We start from the raw sequence: 20,790 nt of genomic DNA, 5'->3' as shown, positions 1-20,790 counted from the left end.
CCTTCAGTGGCTTCAGACAGAAATTTTGCATTATAACATTACCCAGGCAGAGTTACAGATCATCTTTGGTCTGTCTTCTTTGTCAATAAGCAACGCACTGAACATAATCGAATGGCTTTGTAAGCCAATAAATACAGTGGCCACTGTGACACTGTGATGTTTCTGAGGACAGGATAAGCCTGAATAGAAAATCAAGCAAAAAAAAAAAAAAAAGAAAAGAAAAAGAAAAGAAAAAAAAGAAAGAAAGAAAAGAAAGAAATGCAGAGTATTTTATAAGTATTCCAAGGAGAAGAGGGCAAAAGTAGTCTATTTTCTACATAATGAAATTGTTTCAGCCAAAGAAAGCTGCATAAAATTTTCTCATACTAGTTTTGGCTACTTTATCTGACGGATCCTGTATGTAAATAAAAGAGTCATACTATTACTTCCAATCACATGCACTGACTGTTGAACCATAAAATTAAGCCCGTCTATGGGCTCTGTAATCATTCGAAAACTGATAATGAGTCTGACAACCTACATGCCACTATTGCACCAAAATTAACTGAGGCATATCCTCTACAAGGAACCTTTCCCTTGCGTTGAATGTGTTCATGGTGAGGACCAGCAGAAGATGCCATCCCTCACCTTACGAGGATCTCTATATTAAGTAGGGCCTACTTCTATGCTCAGACATATTTTGAGACTAAAAAGATATTCTAAGCCAGAAAGGTAAAGACGTATCAGGAACTTTCATATTCCAGCAAATTCAGAATGGAGACTAGATCCCTGAAAACATCATGATAAGTAGATAAGTAATTATTAAAATGCATGAACCTTCTAAACTTACAGAAATTAAAGACACAGAATCCAACTGCTATATTTGAAAGTTGCTTTGATATGTGCTCAAGATATAGAGAAAGAATTAAAAAAGATATTTGAAGAGACCAATGGTAAAAATTGAATAGGGGCTGATTATTAGGTGATGATAGGTATTTTAAATAATTTTCTTAGATTAGATAGTGACATTATAATTTCATAGGAAATGGGCTTCATTTGCATGAAGTTGGTGCTCCAGTATCAAGTAGTTAATTATGATGTGCTTGGAACATTAAAAAGTCTATAAAAATAAAGCAAAATACTCAGAACGTTGATAATTGCTTAATCTAATTGGTGAGAATATAGATTTTTTATTGCATGATTCTTTGAGTGTTTTACTTGGTTTGAAGTTTGATTTTTAAAATATTCTTGGTGAAGGAAGATGGTGTCGGGCCCACACATGTTCATTCTTCTGCTGGGACCATCAGGAAACAAAAATATGAATCCATAATCTTGATGAGAATGATGTGGAGGGCGGGTTTTAAAATAGCGTGTGATGTACCGTGGTTCCTTACGGGCATGATTAGTGATTTGCAAATACATATATACACCAGATCCACACAAATTTTGGTTTTCAGGAAGAAGCTACCTTTTCAAAATCAGACGCTTCTCCTTCCAATATAAATCATATGCTCCCCATCCCTAGTAACCACCCCCTATCCTGGCAAATAGCAAATAAAAATAAAATCACTGCTGGACATAGTAATATAAAAAAGCATTTTCTAGTTTGTGTGCACATTCAACCCAGAAAAAATAAGAATAAATCTTTTATTTTGTGCCACAGTTTCTAAAATATAATCAAAGAGGTGCTAGTAAACCCTTGACTTTAGATCAGCTTTCTCAAAACTTTTAAACACTGGGATTCAGATTTGCTTACGCTCTGAAGCTGGTCCTCTGTATCTTTTTAAAGCCTCTCTTGGCGTCTCATTTTCATGCTCCATCTAAGATGACTTGGGAAACATCAGAAAATAGCAACACCACTTCCACAAAACAACTGCTTGGACAGTGCAAATTTCGATGTCCATCATTTATGGAACTGTGTTCCTGGGAGAGATTTTACATGTCAATACTAAAGATAATATTATTGGAGTTGGCTGCTACAGTCAATATACAGTGAGCACCTACTCAGAAATAGTTTTTTAAAAAATAATCGGAATAAGAGACATTTCTTGCTGTTACTTTTGAATTGTTATAACGGAAAATGATTCTATCTTTGTGGAATCATTAGCTTTGTGGAATGTGTAGCTTAGAGCCCTGTGTAAAGTGACATCATGTGATTTGTCATAGTTAACACAGTCCAAAGATAAGGCAAGGCAGGAAAAGTCCTTCTGAAACCCTCCCTCCTTCTTTATGCAAACTACACTAAGAAATAGCTTCACAGTGTTAGCTCCTCCTGAATTCCATTGCCGAAAGATTTAAGAAATGAATTTCATTCTAGAGATCAATTCCCGAAATCATTGAAGTTTCCAATTTTGTTTGACGCATAAAAATTAGGCTGTTTTTTTTTTTTTTCAGTTTGATAATTACTCCTTTAGGGAACTGAACAGGAGAACACACACACACACACACACACACACACACACACACGTCATATTGTTTATGAAAGGGTAAGAAAGGGCCATTAAATCATTAGAACTTCCATGAGTGAAATAATGCACACATTAAAAAATAATTTTGGAAAGGGGCACCTGGCTGGCTCAGTTGGTTAGAGCATGTGACTGTCACTTGTGAGGTTGTGAGTCTGAGGGTAGAGGTTACTTAAAAAAAAAAAATTTAAAAAAAAATAAAATTTTTTTTGAAGAATTTCAAGTGATACTAAAAAAAGGTCATGGTATTTCATTATGGAAAGTGTTGATTTTTTAATATCATGTTATATGTATATATAATCAGAGTATTATAAAAATATAAAAGTATATATAAAGTATATATTTTCATATGTATACTCTTGCAGTTATATATATTTTTGTTATTATAGCAATTATATATAAATACTGAATATAACTGAAAGTGTACAGAAATGATAGAAGTTTTCTACAATTCCCACGTCAGGCTGTCCCTTACTTAATATTAGAACTGAATTTGGAAAAAAGTATCTACTTAAGTCAATCATTCATGGGCCGGTTCAGTCAACATTGGATAATTTTAAATATTGCCTGTCAATGCAGGATATTGCAGGTGGTCTCCTATGAGGTATTGTCATGTAATGAACTGCTTTAAAAATTCTAATCTTCTCAAGAGTTTTACATCAATCAGCTTCATTTTTAGTTCAAAATTTTCACGTATTTTCACACATTTATTCTGAAGCTTTAATCTCTACAAAACTCGGCTTTAAATTAGAAGGAAAAAGGTAGAAGAATAAGGAGGAACAGCAACTGAATTTAATTTCGATCTTGGATAGAGTCGAAAACACATTTGCTTTTCTATTCTTATGTCAGTTCAAAAAGAAAACAGTTCTGATTTTAGCTAAATGAGAATTTTTTTGTGACTCTACTTGGATCACATTGTAAAAACCTTCTCAGAATTTTCACTCATTTCCCACAATATTACCACATATTCTTTTGAGCCATTGGCAAAATGGATGCAGTTTATAAAGTGTTTGCTTTTGCATTGAGCTTTTGCCTGTCTCATATCTTTAGATAAATTTAAAAGCAAAAGCAATACTCACTGTGTTGAATATCTTTAATAGTATGGGTGAAATACGTTAATTTGATATTCCTAAGTCCAAATACATTTATCTACAGCTTGATTTTACACTTGAATCTTCCTGTGCTTCATAAGAGTTTGTAAAAATAAAATAGGGGGAAAATTCTTCCTCCCATTATTTATAGCAATTTTTCTTAGACTTGAGTAAAATATGCAGAAATTTTAAAGGAAAATCAAAATCATGTGCCCTCTTTTTGTTTTCTTATTCTCTTAATTATAATACTTACTTAGGCATCAATTCTTTGTTATGCTCTGATGCAAATATACTTGCAGAGCAAGTTTTGAAGTAAATACAAATTCACAAAATGAATGCATTCATTTTATGACATTAATTTGAAGGATGATGTGATTTTACTGAACTCAAACCAGAATGTTGAGTTTAAGGACAAAGAGGTAGCCACTGTTGAGTTTGTTTTTTTGTGTTTTAATTTTGCTAATACTAATACACAGAAAGCCTATTTGCAAAAGGATATTTATATAATTTAAAATATTTCAAAGCCTTTTTGGTGTGGATGGAAACATTAAAAAAAAAAAAAAGAACTCATTCTTACCACCAATTTTTCAAGAATGCTGTGCTTGTATGCGAATTTGGAAGCATAGCCCAAAAGACTATGGACACTAAAAGCTTAACATTTTTAATTTGGCTGATCTGTTGACTGGAAGGAGGTTTTATATATTCTATTTTTTTAAAGATTTTATTTATTTATTCATGAGAGACACAGGCAGAGAGAGGCAGAGACACAGGCAGAGAGAGAAGCAGGCTCCATGCAGGGAGCCTGATGTGGGGCTCGATCCCGGGACTTCAAGATCACGCCCTGGGCCAAAGCCAGACGTTCAACTGCTGAGCCACCCAGGCATCCCTTGAAGGAGGTTTTAAATGTAAAAATGCAGACACTGAAATCAGATGGCCTGACCCAAATAAGTAAGAAAAGGTTAAAACATTTTAGATCAGAATCAGAAGAAAAAATAGTATTTATAAGAATACATATGCTATATAATTTAAATGTTGTGTATTTTATTATTTGTAAAAATATGAATATGCGTATTCTTGGAGAATTTTAAATAATGTAATATTTATATTATATATATGTATACACACATTATGGGATACTTTATGGATTTAGAAGACTATGTTCATCTTCTATTACTTCTTGGACTCTAGTTTGAAAAACATTGACCTACAGTATCATACTAATTATTTACCTTCTTTTTTTTTTAAGATTTTATTTATTTATTCATGACAGAAAGAGACAGAGGCAGAGACACACGCAGAGGGAGAAGCAGATTCCACTCAGAGCCTGATGTGGGATTCAATCCTGGGACTCTGGGATCACACCCTGAGCCAAAGGCAGACGCTCAATTGCTGACAGACATCCCAATAATTTATCGTCTGTTTGGCCCTTTCCCCCACATCAGTTATGTATATCTTATTACATGCTATGATATAGTTGAAGAAATTAGCAGAAGCTCAAAACTTTTCTATATTAGGAGATTTGAAATATATAGAATGAATTAGAGCAAGCCGCTTGTGAATTTGAAAGGATAATCAGTGCTTCTATCCAACATTTGGCTGAGCAATATTGAATAACTCATTGGAAGTCAGTATGTTAAAATGAGAGACTCTACTACACATATCTGAAACCATCTGGCATGCCAAAACTCTCCTCTCCTTTCAAACGAAAAGGTTCAATGTTTTCTGAGTTCTTTTACCTTCTCTCTCAACTGCATTCAGGACATTGATTTTTTTTTTCAGGATATTCAGCAAGATTTCTGATTTGGTATTGATGACCCCATTTATTTTTATTACAACAATTACTTAAAATGAAATAAGCACACTTAAGATTAATGCATTTCATTTTGTGAAAATTGTATTCCCCAGAAATGTGGAAAAGAAGTAAATACAGATGTTCAATTTACGTATGTTCATGTATTCGAGGGCTGTCCTCAGACAGTCTCTGGAATCCATTGAGAAATAAGATGGGTTGATAGAAAGATGAATGGAAGGGGAGACATGTGATCTATATATATATGATGAGTCAAATACAGTTGATCCTTGAACAGCATAGGTTTAAACTTCATGGAGGTTAAATTTCACATGCATTTTTCCAAAAATACATAAACTTATGTTATCAATAAATACAGTACAATTACTATAATGTATTTTCTTTTCCTTATGCTTTCTTAATAACATTTTCTATAGCTGACTTTATTGCAAGAATACAGTATATAAGGGGTGCATGGGTCACTCTGTTGGTTGAGCGTACAACTCTTGGTTTTGGCTCAGGTCATGATCTCAGGCTCATGGGATTGAGCCCCGAGTCGGGCTCTACAGTCAGCGAGGAGTCAGCTTGGGATTCTTTCTCCTCCACTTCTACACTTCCCCTAGCTCATACTCCCTTTCTTTCTCTCAATCTCTGAGATAAATAGATACATAAAATCTTAAAAAGAGAATATGGCGTATAATATATATAACATATAAAATATGTGTTAATTGACTTACTAAACAGTTATTTTTGGTAAGGCATCCAGTCAACAATAGGCTGTTTGTAGTTAAGTTTTGTTGGAGTTAAAAGTTAAACACAATTTTCAATTGCACAGGGGTTGAAAACCCTAACCCCTGCCTGTTCAAGCGCCAACTGTAGAGTAAAAGGTAAATGGTGTAATCTCTGGGATATACATATAAATGTTTACCACATATTTTTCTACTTTTTTGCGTGTCTTTAAAATGTTTATATTCAAAGATTTAGTAAAAAAAAAAAAAAAAAAGGAAGACAAAAAAAAAATGAAAAAAGAACCATAAGACCTTTCTTTGACTTTTCTGATAAAAATTTACAGTGCAAGCACCTTTACTCTGGGACCATCCCTTTAATAGCATTCTCTGTCTCTCTTTCTCTTTCTCTCTCCCCATAAAAGCTCCATTCTGACTTAGATAAAGGAGAGGGCACTGTTAAATACACCCTCTCAGGAGATGGCGCTGGTACCGTTTTTACCATCGATGAAACCACAGGGGACATTCATGCAATAAGGAGCCTGGACAGAGAAGAAAAACCTTTCTACACACTGCGCGCTCAGGCTGTGGACATAGAAACCAGGAAGCCCCTGGAGCCTGAATCGGAATTCATCATCAAAGTACAGGATATTAATGACAACGAGCCAAAGTTTTTGGATGGACCCTATGTTGCTAGCGTCCCAGAAATGTCTCCTGTGGGTGAGTAGACAAGTCAAAGTGTTGTCAGATGCTCTGAGGCCTCTTCAACATTTATTTTTTGCACGTTGATGTAAATGTCTTATTTGTAAGCCAGTGGATGATTCTTCCAGTATGGAAAATACAATTACTTTCATTTATGTTTTCTTTTCTTTTTTTTTTTTTGTCCTTTCTGCCCCATTCTAAATATACACATAGATACATAAATATCTAGGATCTATAAAATTAGTCACTAGTTTCCAACCTTTGCACTCACCTGAACTCACAGAAATCCTTTGTAATCAAGTACTAGACTCAATGTGTACTAAGATCCGTTGTCATTGCGATTCGAGATGCCTACGTGGTGCTGAAGGTAACTACCCCTACCCACGGATGCCAGCGAGTGATTCTTGGCTCAAAGTAAATCATCCAAAGCATATATCACATATGAGTCTGGAAGTTGTCCAGAAAGGAATGTGTTGCATCCTTTGTAGCTATAGATAGAGATTCCAGAAGGATGATATGTGTTGTTTTGTTTGTTTGTTTGTTTGTTTTGTTTTACTGCAAGTAACCCATGGTAGTCACACCATCAAACCAAGAAGCAAATATCATTATTAGAATGATTAGAATGAATTTTCAATTAGCTATAGTATCACTACTCTTCTTAATAATTTAAATTTGATATAGATTCACATTTCAGTACCAACCTCAATTTGAAAGTTCTAGGATATGTATTTTGAAGTCAGCGAATCAAGGATCACAGCTTTAAGGACAACTTTAAATAGCTGTGATTCCAAAGTCACCGCTGCCAATCCCTTATTCTATTTCAAAGTAACTTCTGGTGTTTGGCAGTTTTGTAAGATAAAGCTACCAGTCGCTTCCAGGTTACAACTTGAAACTCCTATGGTGAGCCATTGCTAATTTTCCTGGCTGACGTTCCTCAGAGAGCTTCTGCTGGCCCTACAAACCATCCCAGACATGTAGAGACTACACTGAGGGCAGAGGCAGGTTAGTAGCTTTAGGAGTTTGTCCTATGGATTTACCACAGATTCACTTTGAAATTATGTCTATGACCTTACCCGGAGTTCAAAGGTCATATTCTCTCCATGACCTGAGGAACCAGCTCAAAGTAGTTTACTTAGATTTTAAACATTAGAGCACACAGGGCTGCAAATCTGTTATTCAACTTCTGCTACAGTTTTTTGAGCTGCACTTTATATATATATTGCTGATTGCTAGAGATTTAGAAGTACAATTGGGAAGAAGTAGATCTTATTAAAAAGTAGGCCCCGGAAATGGGGAGAGCTAGCTTTTTAATTGTGTCTTGATTTTACAGGGAGAGGAAAAAGGAAGGTGCTGTTCTGAAAAAAAAAAAAAAAGAAAGAAAGAAAGAGAAGAAAAAAAAATAAAAAAGAAAAAGCAAAACTTTTAAGAAGACAATGCTCTTTTGTACCTAAATGGTTTAAACGAGGGCTTACTTCATGTAAATTGGATTATTTACATGAATTTACAACCCTCGGTGAAACAACATCCTTAAAGCAAACATACACAGCCTTCTGCATTAGTAGAAAATTCCGTCTTATTCGGTAAATAATTAGGTCTTTTGTTGTGCCAATTGTGATAAAGGGATGAACCCTCATGCAGAGGAGTTCCCATGAACCTGGAAAATCAGGGTAGGTAAGTGAGAAAACAAAGTGGCCCCAGCTTTTGCAGTATTGGGGGGAGACATAATTACCTGTACTCTCTTCAAGTTTCAGGAGAATCTAGGGAAGAATAGGTTATTTAAAATGTTTTGCGGTATGGCAATACTAAAACCTCTCATTGGTTATTCAAGAGATTCCAGTAAATACTTCACCAGAGTTTCAACACACACTCTCTGCTTCTTTTTCTTCTTTCTTTCTTCTTTCTTCTTTCTTCTTCTTTCTTTCTTCTTTCTTATTCTTTCTCTTTCTTCTTCTTTCTTCTTCTTCTTCTTCTTCTTTCTTTCTTCTTTTCCTCCTTCCTCTTCCTCCTTCCTTCTCCTTTCTCTTTCTTTCTTTCTTTCTTTCTTTCTTCTTTCTTTCTTTTTGTTTGTTTAAATAATAGTAGAGCAGTATTTCTTTTGAACGTGATACCACATTGCATGCCATGGGTTCACCCAGGGATTATTGGACTACCTTTACATAATATGCTTTTTTTCAAATATATACTAAAAATCTATAAATGCCACTTATGAATTAAATATTAGAAATTATGGGACACCTGGGTGGCTCAGCGGTAGAGCGCCTGCCTTTGGCTCAGGGCGTGACCCCAGGGTCCCGGGATCGAGTCCCCCATCAGGCTCCCTGCATGGAGCCTGCTTCTCCCTCTGCCTGTGTCTCTGCCTCTCTCTCTGGGTGTTTCTCATGAATAAATTCATAAAATCTTAAAAAAAAAGAAATTAAATATCTACCACGTACTTCTTTTGCCATTCCCCACAATCCTGCCTATGCACATAACCAAAAATATAGGAGACCCAGTGAGGCTTGTGACATTTGTTGTTTCTGCTCTTACCTGACCAACCAACCTAAAGCTAATGAACAGTACTGTGCATCCATCCAAGCATCATATTCACGCCCCTAGAGCCCCTGAGCTCCATTCCCAAGGTCACCCTTCTGACCACATGGAGGTGGTCACTGCTGTAAATCACTTAGTCCAACGATTACTCCTCTCGCTCTCTTCTTTTCCTGCATCCCTTCTGGGCACGTCCTGTCTCTTTGTCATTTCTCTGGAATATCAAAATTGCTTTTGGTCAAGAGCAGATGGAGTTTGCCATGGTGTAGGAGACAGTACCGCTGCTGTCACGGCTTGTCTCACTGCCGGCCTTGGGTATCTGTGTGAGTGTTCTCTGGGAAATAACTGTCCCATCCCCGTCCCCATAACTGACTATGTTTTCATTGACAGTGTTGGAGAAGAAGCAACCAATTTACAAATAATAGTAAAATAGCTTGTTTCATAATACCAAAGACCAAGACCTATTGGGGCATGAAAACAGTTTGTGATGCAAATGTGAAATTAGCAATAATAGACTGTGTGTCTGAAAATGTGATACACTATTAAACATGGACCGGCAATGAACTAAAGGGAAAATTACAAAGAAACTGTGCACAGGGGGAGTGGTGGTGAGCAAGGTGGACAGAGATTGGAGAGGAAAATCGATATTTAAGACTTATCAGACTATGGAATATATTTTGTTCCAGAAAGTTGAAGGAAATTGCAGTGAATCTGTGACTTGTTTAAGGGAGAGGCCACGCTGTTACTAACTCATGCTACGTCCGCTGGGCTACAGAAGTAATATTCACAGATAAAGTGCTTTCCCTCTGACCCAAGGAAATTACTTAATGATCCAGATATTCCCTAAATCGAACTTCCTCCTCGGAGACAGATTGGGACGTTATAAATGTGATCTAATTCTTTAAGATCTCTACAGTCACGGTGAGCTCCAGGCACAGGCCTCCTTTAGTACCTGTGGTTATGCACGGATATGGGGTGCAGGTTCAGTGAGCTTTTCCTAGAGAGCTGACACGTATGACATCTTTAAACTTCTTCACACTTGTATTCACTTCCTCGGCCTGAACTAAGCCATTTTGAGGCAGCTGATTGGGTTATTCGTAACCAGGTCTTATTACACGTCTGATAAATGCCAGTTGTGAATCACAATTTATGTAATAAGACCTACCATTTCCAGAGCAATGGTTAGCAGCCAGGTGATCCAAACCGTGTTTTATTATTTAACCATTACAATTATTTCATGCAGTGTTGTTGACTCTTGGATCATCATTTTTACATGAAAACTGAACTCTAATTTCAGAAAGTAGGTATGGCTCCCAGCCTCTTTAGAACAATTCATTGCAATCAGTTATACTTTTTAGTAGTGGCTCCTAAAAATGTCTTTGGGCCTTAAATTTGGCTTTCAACCTCAGATGAGCTGGTTAAGACCTTGAAATCCTTACTTTATTCATATATTATTTATTTATTTATTTTGTTTATTTGTTTATTATTTATTTATTTTATTTTATTTATTTATTTTATTTTATTTATTTTATTTTATTTATTTTATTTTATTATTTTTATTTATTATACAAACCTGAGGATGGGGGACCCAGTTTAAAACAAAACCTGAGAACTAGGTATCTCTTATTCACTGACTTTAAAAGAAAAAAAAATAGTGTAAGAGTAAATAGAATAAGAGACACCTAAAGAGAATTACACTGCTGGCTTATTAAAACATTAACATTGTACCCTCTTATTTTTTTTTTCCCCCATGAACTCTATTTTGTTTTACATGAAGTTTAGGGAAAAGTGCTAGGATGAAATTTTTGGTGGAGTTTTTGGAAGGCTTTTAAACAGAATATTTTCTATGTGGCCATACTTAAATAGTCCAACTCCACAAAGGAAATAGTAAAAATGATGACTGTACCTAACATTAAGTCATTACACAATTATTATAATTTAGAAACTTATATAAATATTCAAACTTCCTTGCTTTCATGGAAGTACCATAGGGGGATAGATCAAGAAATCACAAAGCAGATATATTATCTTACCAGATGAGCTAGCCGCGGCCGCAGAGAGCAGCTTACCTGCTACAGTAGGAACAGGTCAATTCTCATTGGTCTCTCTCTCTGTGCCCTATAAGCAGTATTTTTGCCAGGAAATTGGAGACAGAATGTTAGCTGTTTTCTACAAATAAAGACATTCTCTATGTAGAACCAAACTGTGATTATTAAAACCAGGAAATTGACCTTAATGATGATGGCATTATTACCATCTACCCCTTAAACCCCACTAATGCTCTGTCCGTTGTTTCAATAGCATCTTATATAAACACACTTTTCAAGGTCAAAATCACATGGTGCATTAGAATGCTGTATCTCACTAGCGCCCTTCAGTCTGGATCAATTCCTTACTTTTTCTTGATTTTGTGACAGGTTTGAGGATTCCCTTCCAGTGACTATTTAGAATGTCCCATGTGTTTGCCTGATGTTTCCTCACGTACAACTTCAGGATAGGCTTCTTTGTTAGGTTCATCACAGACACGATGCTGTATTCCTGCTGCAACTTATCGGGTAGAACAGGATTTTGATTTGTCCCATGACTAATGATGTTAATTCTGACTACTCGACCAACTTTGTGCATTAGTTATCTGTTGCTGCACAATCCACTAGCCAAACACTTAGCAGTGTAAAACAGCAAACACTTATTAGCTCACAGGATCATGGATATCCAGGAGTGGCTTGGGTGGGTACCTTTGGCTCAAGGTCTCCCAAAAGGTTGTATTCAAGCTGCTGGCTGGGCCTATGATTTATTTTTTAATATTTGATTTATTTATTCATGAGAGACACAGAGAGAGAGGCAGAGACACAGGCAGAGGGAGAAGCAGGCTCCATGCAGGGAGCCTGACCTGGGACTCGATCCCGGGTCTCCAAGATCAGGCCCTAGGCTGAAGGTGGCGCTAAACCACCAAGCCCCCCGGGCTCCCCTGGGCCTATGTTCTGATCTAGAGTCTTCATTGAGAGGAGATAGGACTTGGCCTCCAAGCTTACCCAAGTGGTGACTGGTAGACCTCAGTCTCTTGCTCCGTGGAACTCTCTGCAGGGCTTCCTCACAACATGGCAGCTGCCTAGCCCCAGGAAGGGCTGAGAGGGAGCTAGAGAGAAGAACATCTCTGATCAAAGCCACAGTCTGTATTTATAACCAATATTTAAAGCGACATCCTATCATTTCTGCCATTTTCCAATGGTTAGAAGTACGTCCAGCCCAATTCAGGACACGGAATCACCCGAGAAAACTTCTACAAGGTAGCTGAGATCATTGAGGGCCTGGTTATAGTCCACCTACCACAGTGTCCCCTCTGGACCCCATTAATCCATGTTGCTCTGTCATGCAATATGTGCTCAGCCCCCTTTCTAGGACCCCGGGATCTTTTTTCCCTCATTGCATGAATCCAAAGTCCAGAAACTCATCATATAAATCAAGTGCAAGAGCAAATGAGATTCCCTAGACTTATTTCCTCTTGATCCGCAGATTTGTGATGCTAGAGAAACCAGCTACTTACCCCCACCCTGACACCTAACACACAGTGGTGAGATAGGCATGAGAAAACTCCTGTAGACATTTTTTGAGAAAAGAGGGAAAACTAAATAAAGGAGTCACTGGTCCATCATATTCCTGAAATCTAGCTGGCAAATATTAAAAGCTTGTTGATTAGGTTCAAGGCCTGAGAATATTTGTCCACGGCTCTCAGTTATACTGTATGGGCTCTTGGTTCTACCTTTTGAGTTATACTTTTTAATTTTTTTAAAATAATTTTTTATGAAATGCAGCACGTACTTGCAACTAAGCAGCACTCTTGGCCGGCTTCCTGCCAATAGAATTCAAAGTGTTCAAAGGCCTGTTCTCACTGTACAATCTCTGACTCTCTGTCTTCAGTTCACACTTTTGATATTTCTACATATAGAACTCTTTATTTTGTCAGTGGCAAGGGTATCCCATGAATCTTTTGGGGGTTCACTGAATTAGACCAAAAAAATCCCTTCAAGATAAATCCTGTCTACCTTGGACCCCACTGAGGGGCCTGAGTGACAAAGCCTTCACATGAATTAGAACCCTTATTGTTTGCTAGAAAGGATCTTTGAGTCATACTCACCCATTTATCTCTTAAGAGTGAAATTTGACTAGACAGTAAACCAATGGGCCAGCTTTGATCTTTCTAAGATCTTAACAAAAAGATTTACAGTAACCCCATTGCTTTATCTTTTGACTGTGCTTTTTGTGTGCCCTGGACTTGATTTTTGCCTAGAAACCATTTCTTAATTTTAGCATCATTTGCCATCTGGAAAGACTAGTAATCTTTAAAACCAGCAAGCCCTGGATCCTTTTTGTTTCAAGGTCCCTGGGTCCTTTTCTACTGTTCAAATAAATGTGGGCCGCAGTTTTGCTAAATTTTCGGTCCCTGCGTAACAGTGATCTTCTAGTTTCCAATAAGATAACTTGATTTTCCTGCAAGTCCTCACGCACAGCACCTTCCAAGTCCAACATCCAATAGAAGAGTGTGTTCAGTGCATTTTATACTGACATCTTCCTCAAAGCCCACGCTGCCCAACTGCAAAACCATTACCACCTCTTAAGTGTTTGTTATAGCAGCACCCCACTACCAGGTACGAAACTGCTATTTTCTACTACTATATAACAGATTACTGCAGGATTTAGAGGCTTAAGACTGCAAGTATGTATTATCTCTTGGGTATCTATCCGGGTCGTGAATTTGGGCTCAGCTTAGCTGGGTGCCTCTGCATCAGAGTCTTGTGTGGATTTAGAGTCAAGCTGGCAATAAAAAAAAAAAAAAAAAACGTGGCTTCATCTAAAGATTCACCTGGGTGGGGGGTATCCTTCCAAGCCCAGTCGTGAGGTTGTTGTCTTGTAATTGATATCCTGTCACTTCTGCTCTATTTTATTTGTTAGGATCAACTTGATAAGCTCATTTTACTCTCCAGGGAAAGGAATTAGCTGAAGGACTGAATAGTGGAGGCAGGCGTAGCTGAGGATCATCTTAGAGGTTGTCTACATTAGACAATGATCCCACTGTAAACCTACTCTTTATCTTTCTGTAATTATTACATATTTTATCAAAAGGTTTTTGTTTTGTTTTGTTTGTTTTTTTTTTTTTTTTTGGTCAAAATATATTTTGAAACCAGGGAAATAACCTGGTTCTCATCACACGTTCAGCTTACCCATCTATTTATGTCAATGTAGTCTCAAGGTTTCTTATTTATTAAATTGGTTCTAATGTATTAGCACCATTACAGATTTTTTAAAGACATTTATTTATTCATGAGATACTCAGAGGGAGAGAGAGAGGCAGAGACACAGGCAGAGGGAGAAGCAGGCTCCCCGCAGGGAGCCCGATGCAGGACTCGATCCCAGGTCTCCAGGATCATGCCCTGAGCCAAAGGCAGAGGCTCAACCACTGAGCCACTCAGGTGTCCCATCCATTACTGATTTTAATATTGAAATCATTTCAGTTTTAGCCTTAAATATAAAGTGTAAGTAAAGGCACTTTAAGCTGATTTTTTTTGTGCCATTTCAATATGACCTCTTGATTATTTGAAGACTCCTTTACTTTCTGGCCCAAAAATATATTTAGGAATTGTCTTGCAATTTTCCTTCTTCAGCTCTGGGAGAAACTATTTCTCCAAGGGGCTTTCTCCCCACCCTTATGGCAAATAATATTTAAAAGCCAAAATCTGGTTGCTGTATATATCCTTTGCTATTGGAAAATCATTGCTCTTAGGCCTTCTCAGGGGGCACAGCTAAAAGATATATCTATGTACCTATACATATATCATACTTATTTCTGTATCATTCTTTTTTTTAAGATTTAATTAATTTATTTGAGAGAAAGAGAGAACAGGATCTGGGGAAGGGCAGAGGGAGCGAGTGAGGCAGGCTTCTCCCTGAGCAAGGAGCCTGATGGAGGGTTGATCCCAGCACCCTGGGCAGATGCTTAACAGACTGAGCCACCCAGTGCCCCTATTTCTGTGTCACTCTAAATATATTGAAGATCTCGATTTCATACCAATACCTCCTACTCTACCTACTCTAACACCACTCTTCTAGGTTTTTTTTTTTTTTTTTAACTTTTGTAATTTACAAGTCTTTTTTTTTCTAAGAGTGAAAAATCTGGCCGTTGTTATCCTTATTGTATTTTGTTATTTGATCAAGCCCCCTGGGTGCAACCAGTCTTTCACCACCACACAACCTCCAGACACCGTGCAGATGCTCTGAAGGCTCCACTCCAACTTTGAGAATCTGCACTGTCTGTTTTCATTTTCATCCCTATCCTGCTATGGAGATTCTGTGCCCTTCACTAGGGCTCTGAGTCCCCATCCTAGGCTGCATTTCCCACAGGTAACATGCCTTCCTCATGCCCGCCAAACTCCGTGTGGACACCTTTCTGACTGCTCTGGCTGCAGTACCTGGCTCTGGTCTGTTGCAGCTCTGATCCAACTGCTCCACCCCTATAACCCTGCCAGCACAAACACCTACCTTTGTCTATCCCAGCTAGGCTTTCGGATGAATTATTCTAGAAGATAAGCAAAGAACAAGGGTCCTCTTGGATTCTTAAAAGAACTTAACATGTTTCTAGAAGTGATTATCGAAACATGCATTGTGTTTAAATCAATAGTCCTTCATTTGACTTGAATTTCCTTCATACTTTGTTGAGCTGAGTCCAAATTTTGATATGAGAAGCCAAAGATAACCCAGGAAGTAGATGATAAGGCCACGTTTACCAAAATATTGGTTCTTGAAATTTGTTTTCCACATTGGAGAGTAGCTTTTCTATTCATTACCGAGAGACAGAGGACAGAACTCTCTTCTAACATGTTCAAATGTGATATGTAGATGTTAAACTTAAGAGTCCAAATCCCTGATCTACTATTTCCTAATTGTGAATCTATGCATAGGTTATTTGTCCTCATCCTGCTTTGGTTTCATTATTTTTAAATGAGGAATAAAAATACCTAATTCTCAGAGTTCCTACAAGCAGTAAAAGAGAAAATTTATATGCAACACTTACCACAATGCCTGGATAAATGCGATCAATAAATGGGGATGGATCCTGTTGGTAATCGGTTGATCATTCTCGAAACTAGTAGGAGAATAGCTAACTTACAGAGGTCCTAGCTAATTATCCTTCTCCTTTTTTTTTTTTCCATATAGTCCTTCTGTCTGACACGTGAGCTCGATATTTACTGTTGTTTTTGCTCCAAGCCATACCAAGGCTACGTAAAAACCTAATAATCTTTCGATCCCAATTTACATTTTCTTAGGTGTGGAGTACTCTTCTATCTTAATTTGTGGCGACAAGCTGTTGATTTGTAAGAAACCTCAATTATCAGATTGCACTTTTGCTTTCCAATCTACTGAGACGCTTTAACACATTCGGGTGAAATTGAGCTAGGCCTGGTGATCCCTCCGGTGTCAGCAGCAGTGTCCACAGCCCACAGCATGGCAAAACTATTTTCAGGGCCATGGGATGTTATGACTGTGTGTTCAGGGAGCATTTTATTCCTCCGTTTGATTCCTATGTTTTTATTAGTGGTACAATTGCAAAGGTAATGCTATTGACAGTTTTTGTGTGGCCTTGAGAGAAGTGTATGAATTGTTTTAGTAGCAGCACAGTGACTCCCTAAACATAAACCATGCTGCACTGATAGCTGCTTTAGCAGCCACTGATCAGCAATAAATGTTAAAAATTAACAAGAAGTTCCTTTTTTTCCTAACCACCAAATGACTCTCAGCATTAAATATATGTTAGCAGGAGTTGCTTCTTGGCCACTGAGTGGTTCAAAACATTAAACATATTTTTAAAGTATTACTCTTTCCCCAGCCTCCAAGTGGTTGTAAACATTAAATATGTTTTATAAAAACTGCTTTGCCAGCTACTGGCAAGATAGCTATGAACATCATTTTTCTTTAAAGTTGCCTTCCAGCTGTAGGACTGTTTTTTTTTTTTTTTTTCTTATTTGCTCTATTCTATTTATTTTTTTGTACACAAAAGCAGGCAAGAGGGAACCTTGGCCCAATTGTCTCTTGCTTTATGATAAGTGATCATGGGAGCACAGTCACACCCATATAAAACCATGCTGGCATTAGGAGTTCTCTGAGGTTCAGTTGCTTCTACTGGGTATTCCACATAGATGTCAGCTACATCTTCCAAAATAATTTTTGTTTCTGCTTTCCATTGTACGATTGCTTTGAGGTATGAAGATGTATATAATCTAAGCTTAGTGTTAAGGAAACTAACTTCAGGCAACCAGACATGGGTGGCTTATGCCCGTTGGTCAAGGTGAAACTATTCCATCAGGAAAACAGACTCAAAGACAGGCAAAATGGCAGGACTCGTAAGTTAATGAGATCTTTAACCCAAACATGAGGAAAGACTTGAAATCTATGTCTGGAAATAACTCAAAGTGACAACTGCATGCGATTCAGACAGCGAAGAGCATGTCCCTCTATGAAAGTCCATCCAGGAATTAGCCCAGAAAATTTGTTTATTTGAACAACTTTCACAATGAAAATGAGATGTGGCACTTGAGTCCATCGAAAACATGAATCTGCTCTATCATTCAAGGCATAGCGATTCATCATCAAGCCAAATAATTACCCAGTAAAGTTTTTATTTCTACAGGGTCCAAGTGTTTTCCAAATCATATAAAATTGCATTTTGTCAAATGTATTACTCTTGGTACACATACAACGGATTAAATGTTTATGGAATACCCATGGTGTACCAGACCCTTCTAGGTACTGGGGTTAGAACAATGAGGAAAACAGGCAAAACTCCTGCTCTCAGAAAGTTTCATTCCAAAGATCTAGTGCAGGAGCAGCAAACTGTGTCCCGTGGGCTACGTCTGGCACATCAGCTGTGTTAGTGGAACACAGTCACACGCCATTTACATATTGTCTGTGCCATTTCACACTACAGTGGCAGTGTTGGCAAAAAACCAGGTGACCTGCAAAGACTAGAATATTTACTGTCTGGTCCCTCACAGGAAGTGTGTTGAGCCATGAAGTAGTGGATTGAGTATCAGAGGAAGTGAAGATATTGTCAATATTTTAAATAAATGTATGAGAAAGAGGAGTGTTTACTCTAGAAAATACCTCCCTAGGAAGAAACAAAAATTATAAAAAAGAAAGAGAGGAAGAAAAAGAGGGCAAGAGCCAGAGGTAAAATGTGGAGTGGAAGCAAGGCTCACCAGCATTGGCTCCCATTTAGTTTGTGCTGAAAGGATTGGTTTGACTTGATGATAAGCACGTAAGCCTGGTCGTAATGTATTTAAGGTTTAGGATATTGTATTTTTTTTTATTTCCCTGCAAAAAATAATTCTTCTTTCAATTTTGTAACCGTATGTATACTTTTTTTTTAATTAAAAGAAAAAATTATAGCCAAAACTAAGAGGGTAGAAAGAGAATAACCTCCAGATTGGGTGGAAAAATTCCTTCCTTATTTGAAGTCTCAGGACATAAGTGGGCAAAGAAAAACTGAAAATTACTGGAAGCAAGTTTAAACCCAAAAACCAGCCTTAATGACTGCTACCCAGTATTATAAGAGACTTTCTCAGAAAGTAAGGTTCAGGTGACTTTATCAAGATTGGCACTATTTTCAGTTCGGACCACGAAACTGAAGCTTGGGAGAAAAAAACTCAGCGGCTACAGTTTTACAAATACTTAACAAAAATGAATATCAAAATATGGTACAATTTGTTTAATTGGCAACAGTACTAGCAGAAAAAGAAACATGTCAATTGAACTGTCATCTATGTTAATTTTGCCTCTGAGAAAAACATTGTAATGGGATAATTTCATGAAATGCTTTGATGGCAAGAAAGTGCCAAAATATGATTAGCTGCTGCGCAATTCAAATTAGACAAGAAAGTAATTGATGGCAGCCTGAATATGGAGAAGTTTTGTTTCATGCCTTTTTCTTCTCTTTTTCCATGTGTTTAATCAAGGATATTTTGTTTGACAGTGAAATGATTTATACTAAAAACATTGTTATCACAAGAAATTAGTAGAAACTTCACTCTAAAAGGAGAAAACAAACTACCATTTTCCCAAATCTCTTAAAAATGAAATTCCCATCTGAAAGAATTTGTCATTTTCACAGAAATAATGCTTTTTTTTTTTGTAACTGATATTAAGTACCTAGTTAGCTAAAGGCCATAATTAGAAGCAACTCATCCATATGATTGTGTTTATATTTTTATTGTCAAATATGTTCACTTGGTATTTAAGCTGGGTTATCTCTTATTATATATAATTCTACTCTGTCACAATGGATACTCTAGAATTTTAAATAGTCATGTCAGTTTTACTGCCTATATTTCTTATCCTTAGCTCTTTAAAAAAATGAATCTTGTATAAACCCAAACTAACAGAGTTCTAAAAATCAGAAATACAAACGGAATCATGAAGAATTCATTTTCTATTTGATCTTAGCTTTGCACAAAAGGTTGCTTAAATACAATGTATAGAAATTCTCTTCTGCATTTTTTAAATGTGATTTTTAAAATGTGATTTTTTATGTGTCACCTGAACGATAACAGATCCTTATTCCATATCACCAAGAACACTGTCTTCCTATGTTAATTCCTAATAACGGAAGCAGGTTTAGAGTTTCTAAATATGGGAGAGCTTTTAGAGTTAAATAGTGTTGAGTGTTGTCTCATAAGAATAAGATTATTTTATTGGTTAAGCAGCAGGAGAAGGAAGACTTTTTAAGATTATTCTTTGGAAAAAAAAAAAAGATTATTCTTTGGGCCATACATTGACTTCTCATGGGAGTGGCTTGTGGAAATAAAAAGAACGAGTACAAGTGAAAAAAGTGAGGTTAAAAGAGTGTTTGCTGCACAGCAATTGTCCTGATTCTAGGAACGCAGACTATTATAGGGAAAACTAAATAGGCTTTTGAAGACCAAAGATCTGGATTCAAACTTTGATGAAGTATGGGGGAACATTTAGAAAAGGGTTTCCTTTTTGTAAAGCTTAGGTGGAAAGTACTGTTTGCCATTAATAGTATGTTTTAAAGGATTGAAAGATATAATTCGAAAAAAAAAATCAAAACATAAGCCCTAGAAGGGCTTCAATAAATGCTAATCATTTCCTCTTCCCTTCCCTCAATAGCTTTTTCTATGAGGTTTTAGATTTGGGGAGGGTTAGAGTCTGAATACTTTTCTTTCTTTGTCCTCATAATTGTTCCAAGTAAGTCACATAAGAGGAACATTTCTAGAAACATCTCCTTTCATGACTACATATATTTTTTTTTATTAAATACTGTTCACCCAAAATATTTGAATATTTGTTTTGAGACTCAAAACATAGGAAAACAAGGTATGACATGTATAAAATACCAGGAAATACTCTTGTAGAAATATGTGTAGTGGATGTTAAAAGTAACATCTTAGAGTTCAAATTCATGAAGATGCACTGCAAAACACATTTATTTCACTTTTGCTCCAAAA

General features: G+C 36.8%; 1 protein-coding gene across 2 annotated transcripts in view; it reads left to right on the top strand.

Annotated features, from left to right (window-relative positions):
- The window catches only part of CDH12 (cadherin 12), a 248,093-nt gene that overhangs the window by 63,715 nt on the left and 163,588 nt on the right, over nt 1-20,790 (top strand). For both annotated transcript variants that reach the window (XM_055325524.1, XM_055325523.1), the window contains exon 2: nt 6,475-6,769. In XM_055325524.1, the coding sequence (XP_055181499.1) occupies nt 6,475-6,769 (295 nt within the window). The remainder of the gene's footprint in view (nt 1-6,474; nt 6,770-20,790) is intronic.

Source organism: Nyctereutes procyonoides, unplaced genomic scaffold (genome assembly GCF_905146905.1).
Source record: "Nyctereutes procyonoides isolate TBG_1078 unplaced genomic scaffold, NYPRO_anot_genome, whole genome shotgun sequence".
Taxonomy (NCBI): Eukaryota; Metazoa; Chordata; class Mammalia; order Carnivora; family Canidae; genus Nyctereutes; species Nyctereutes procyonoides.
Note: the sequence above shows the minus strand (reverse complement) of the source record. Positions and strands in the feature narration are given on the sequence as shown.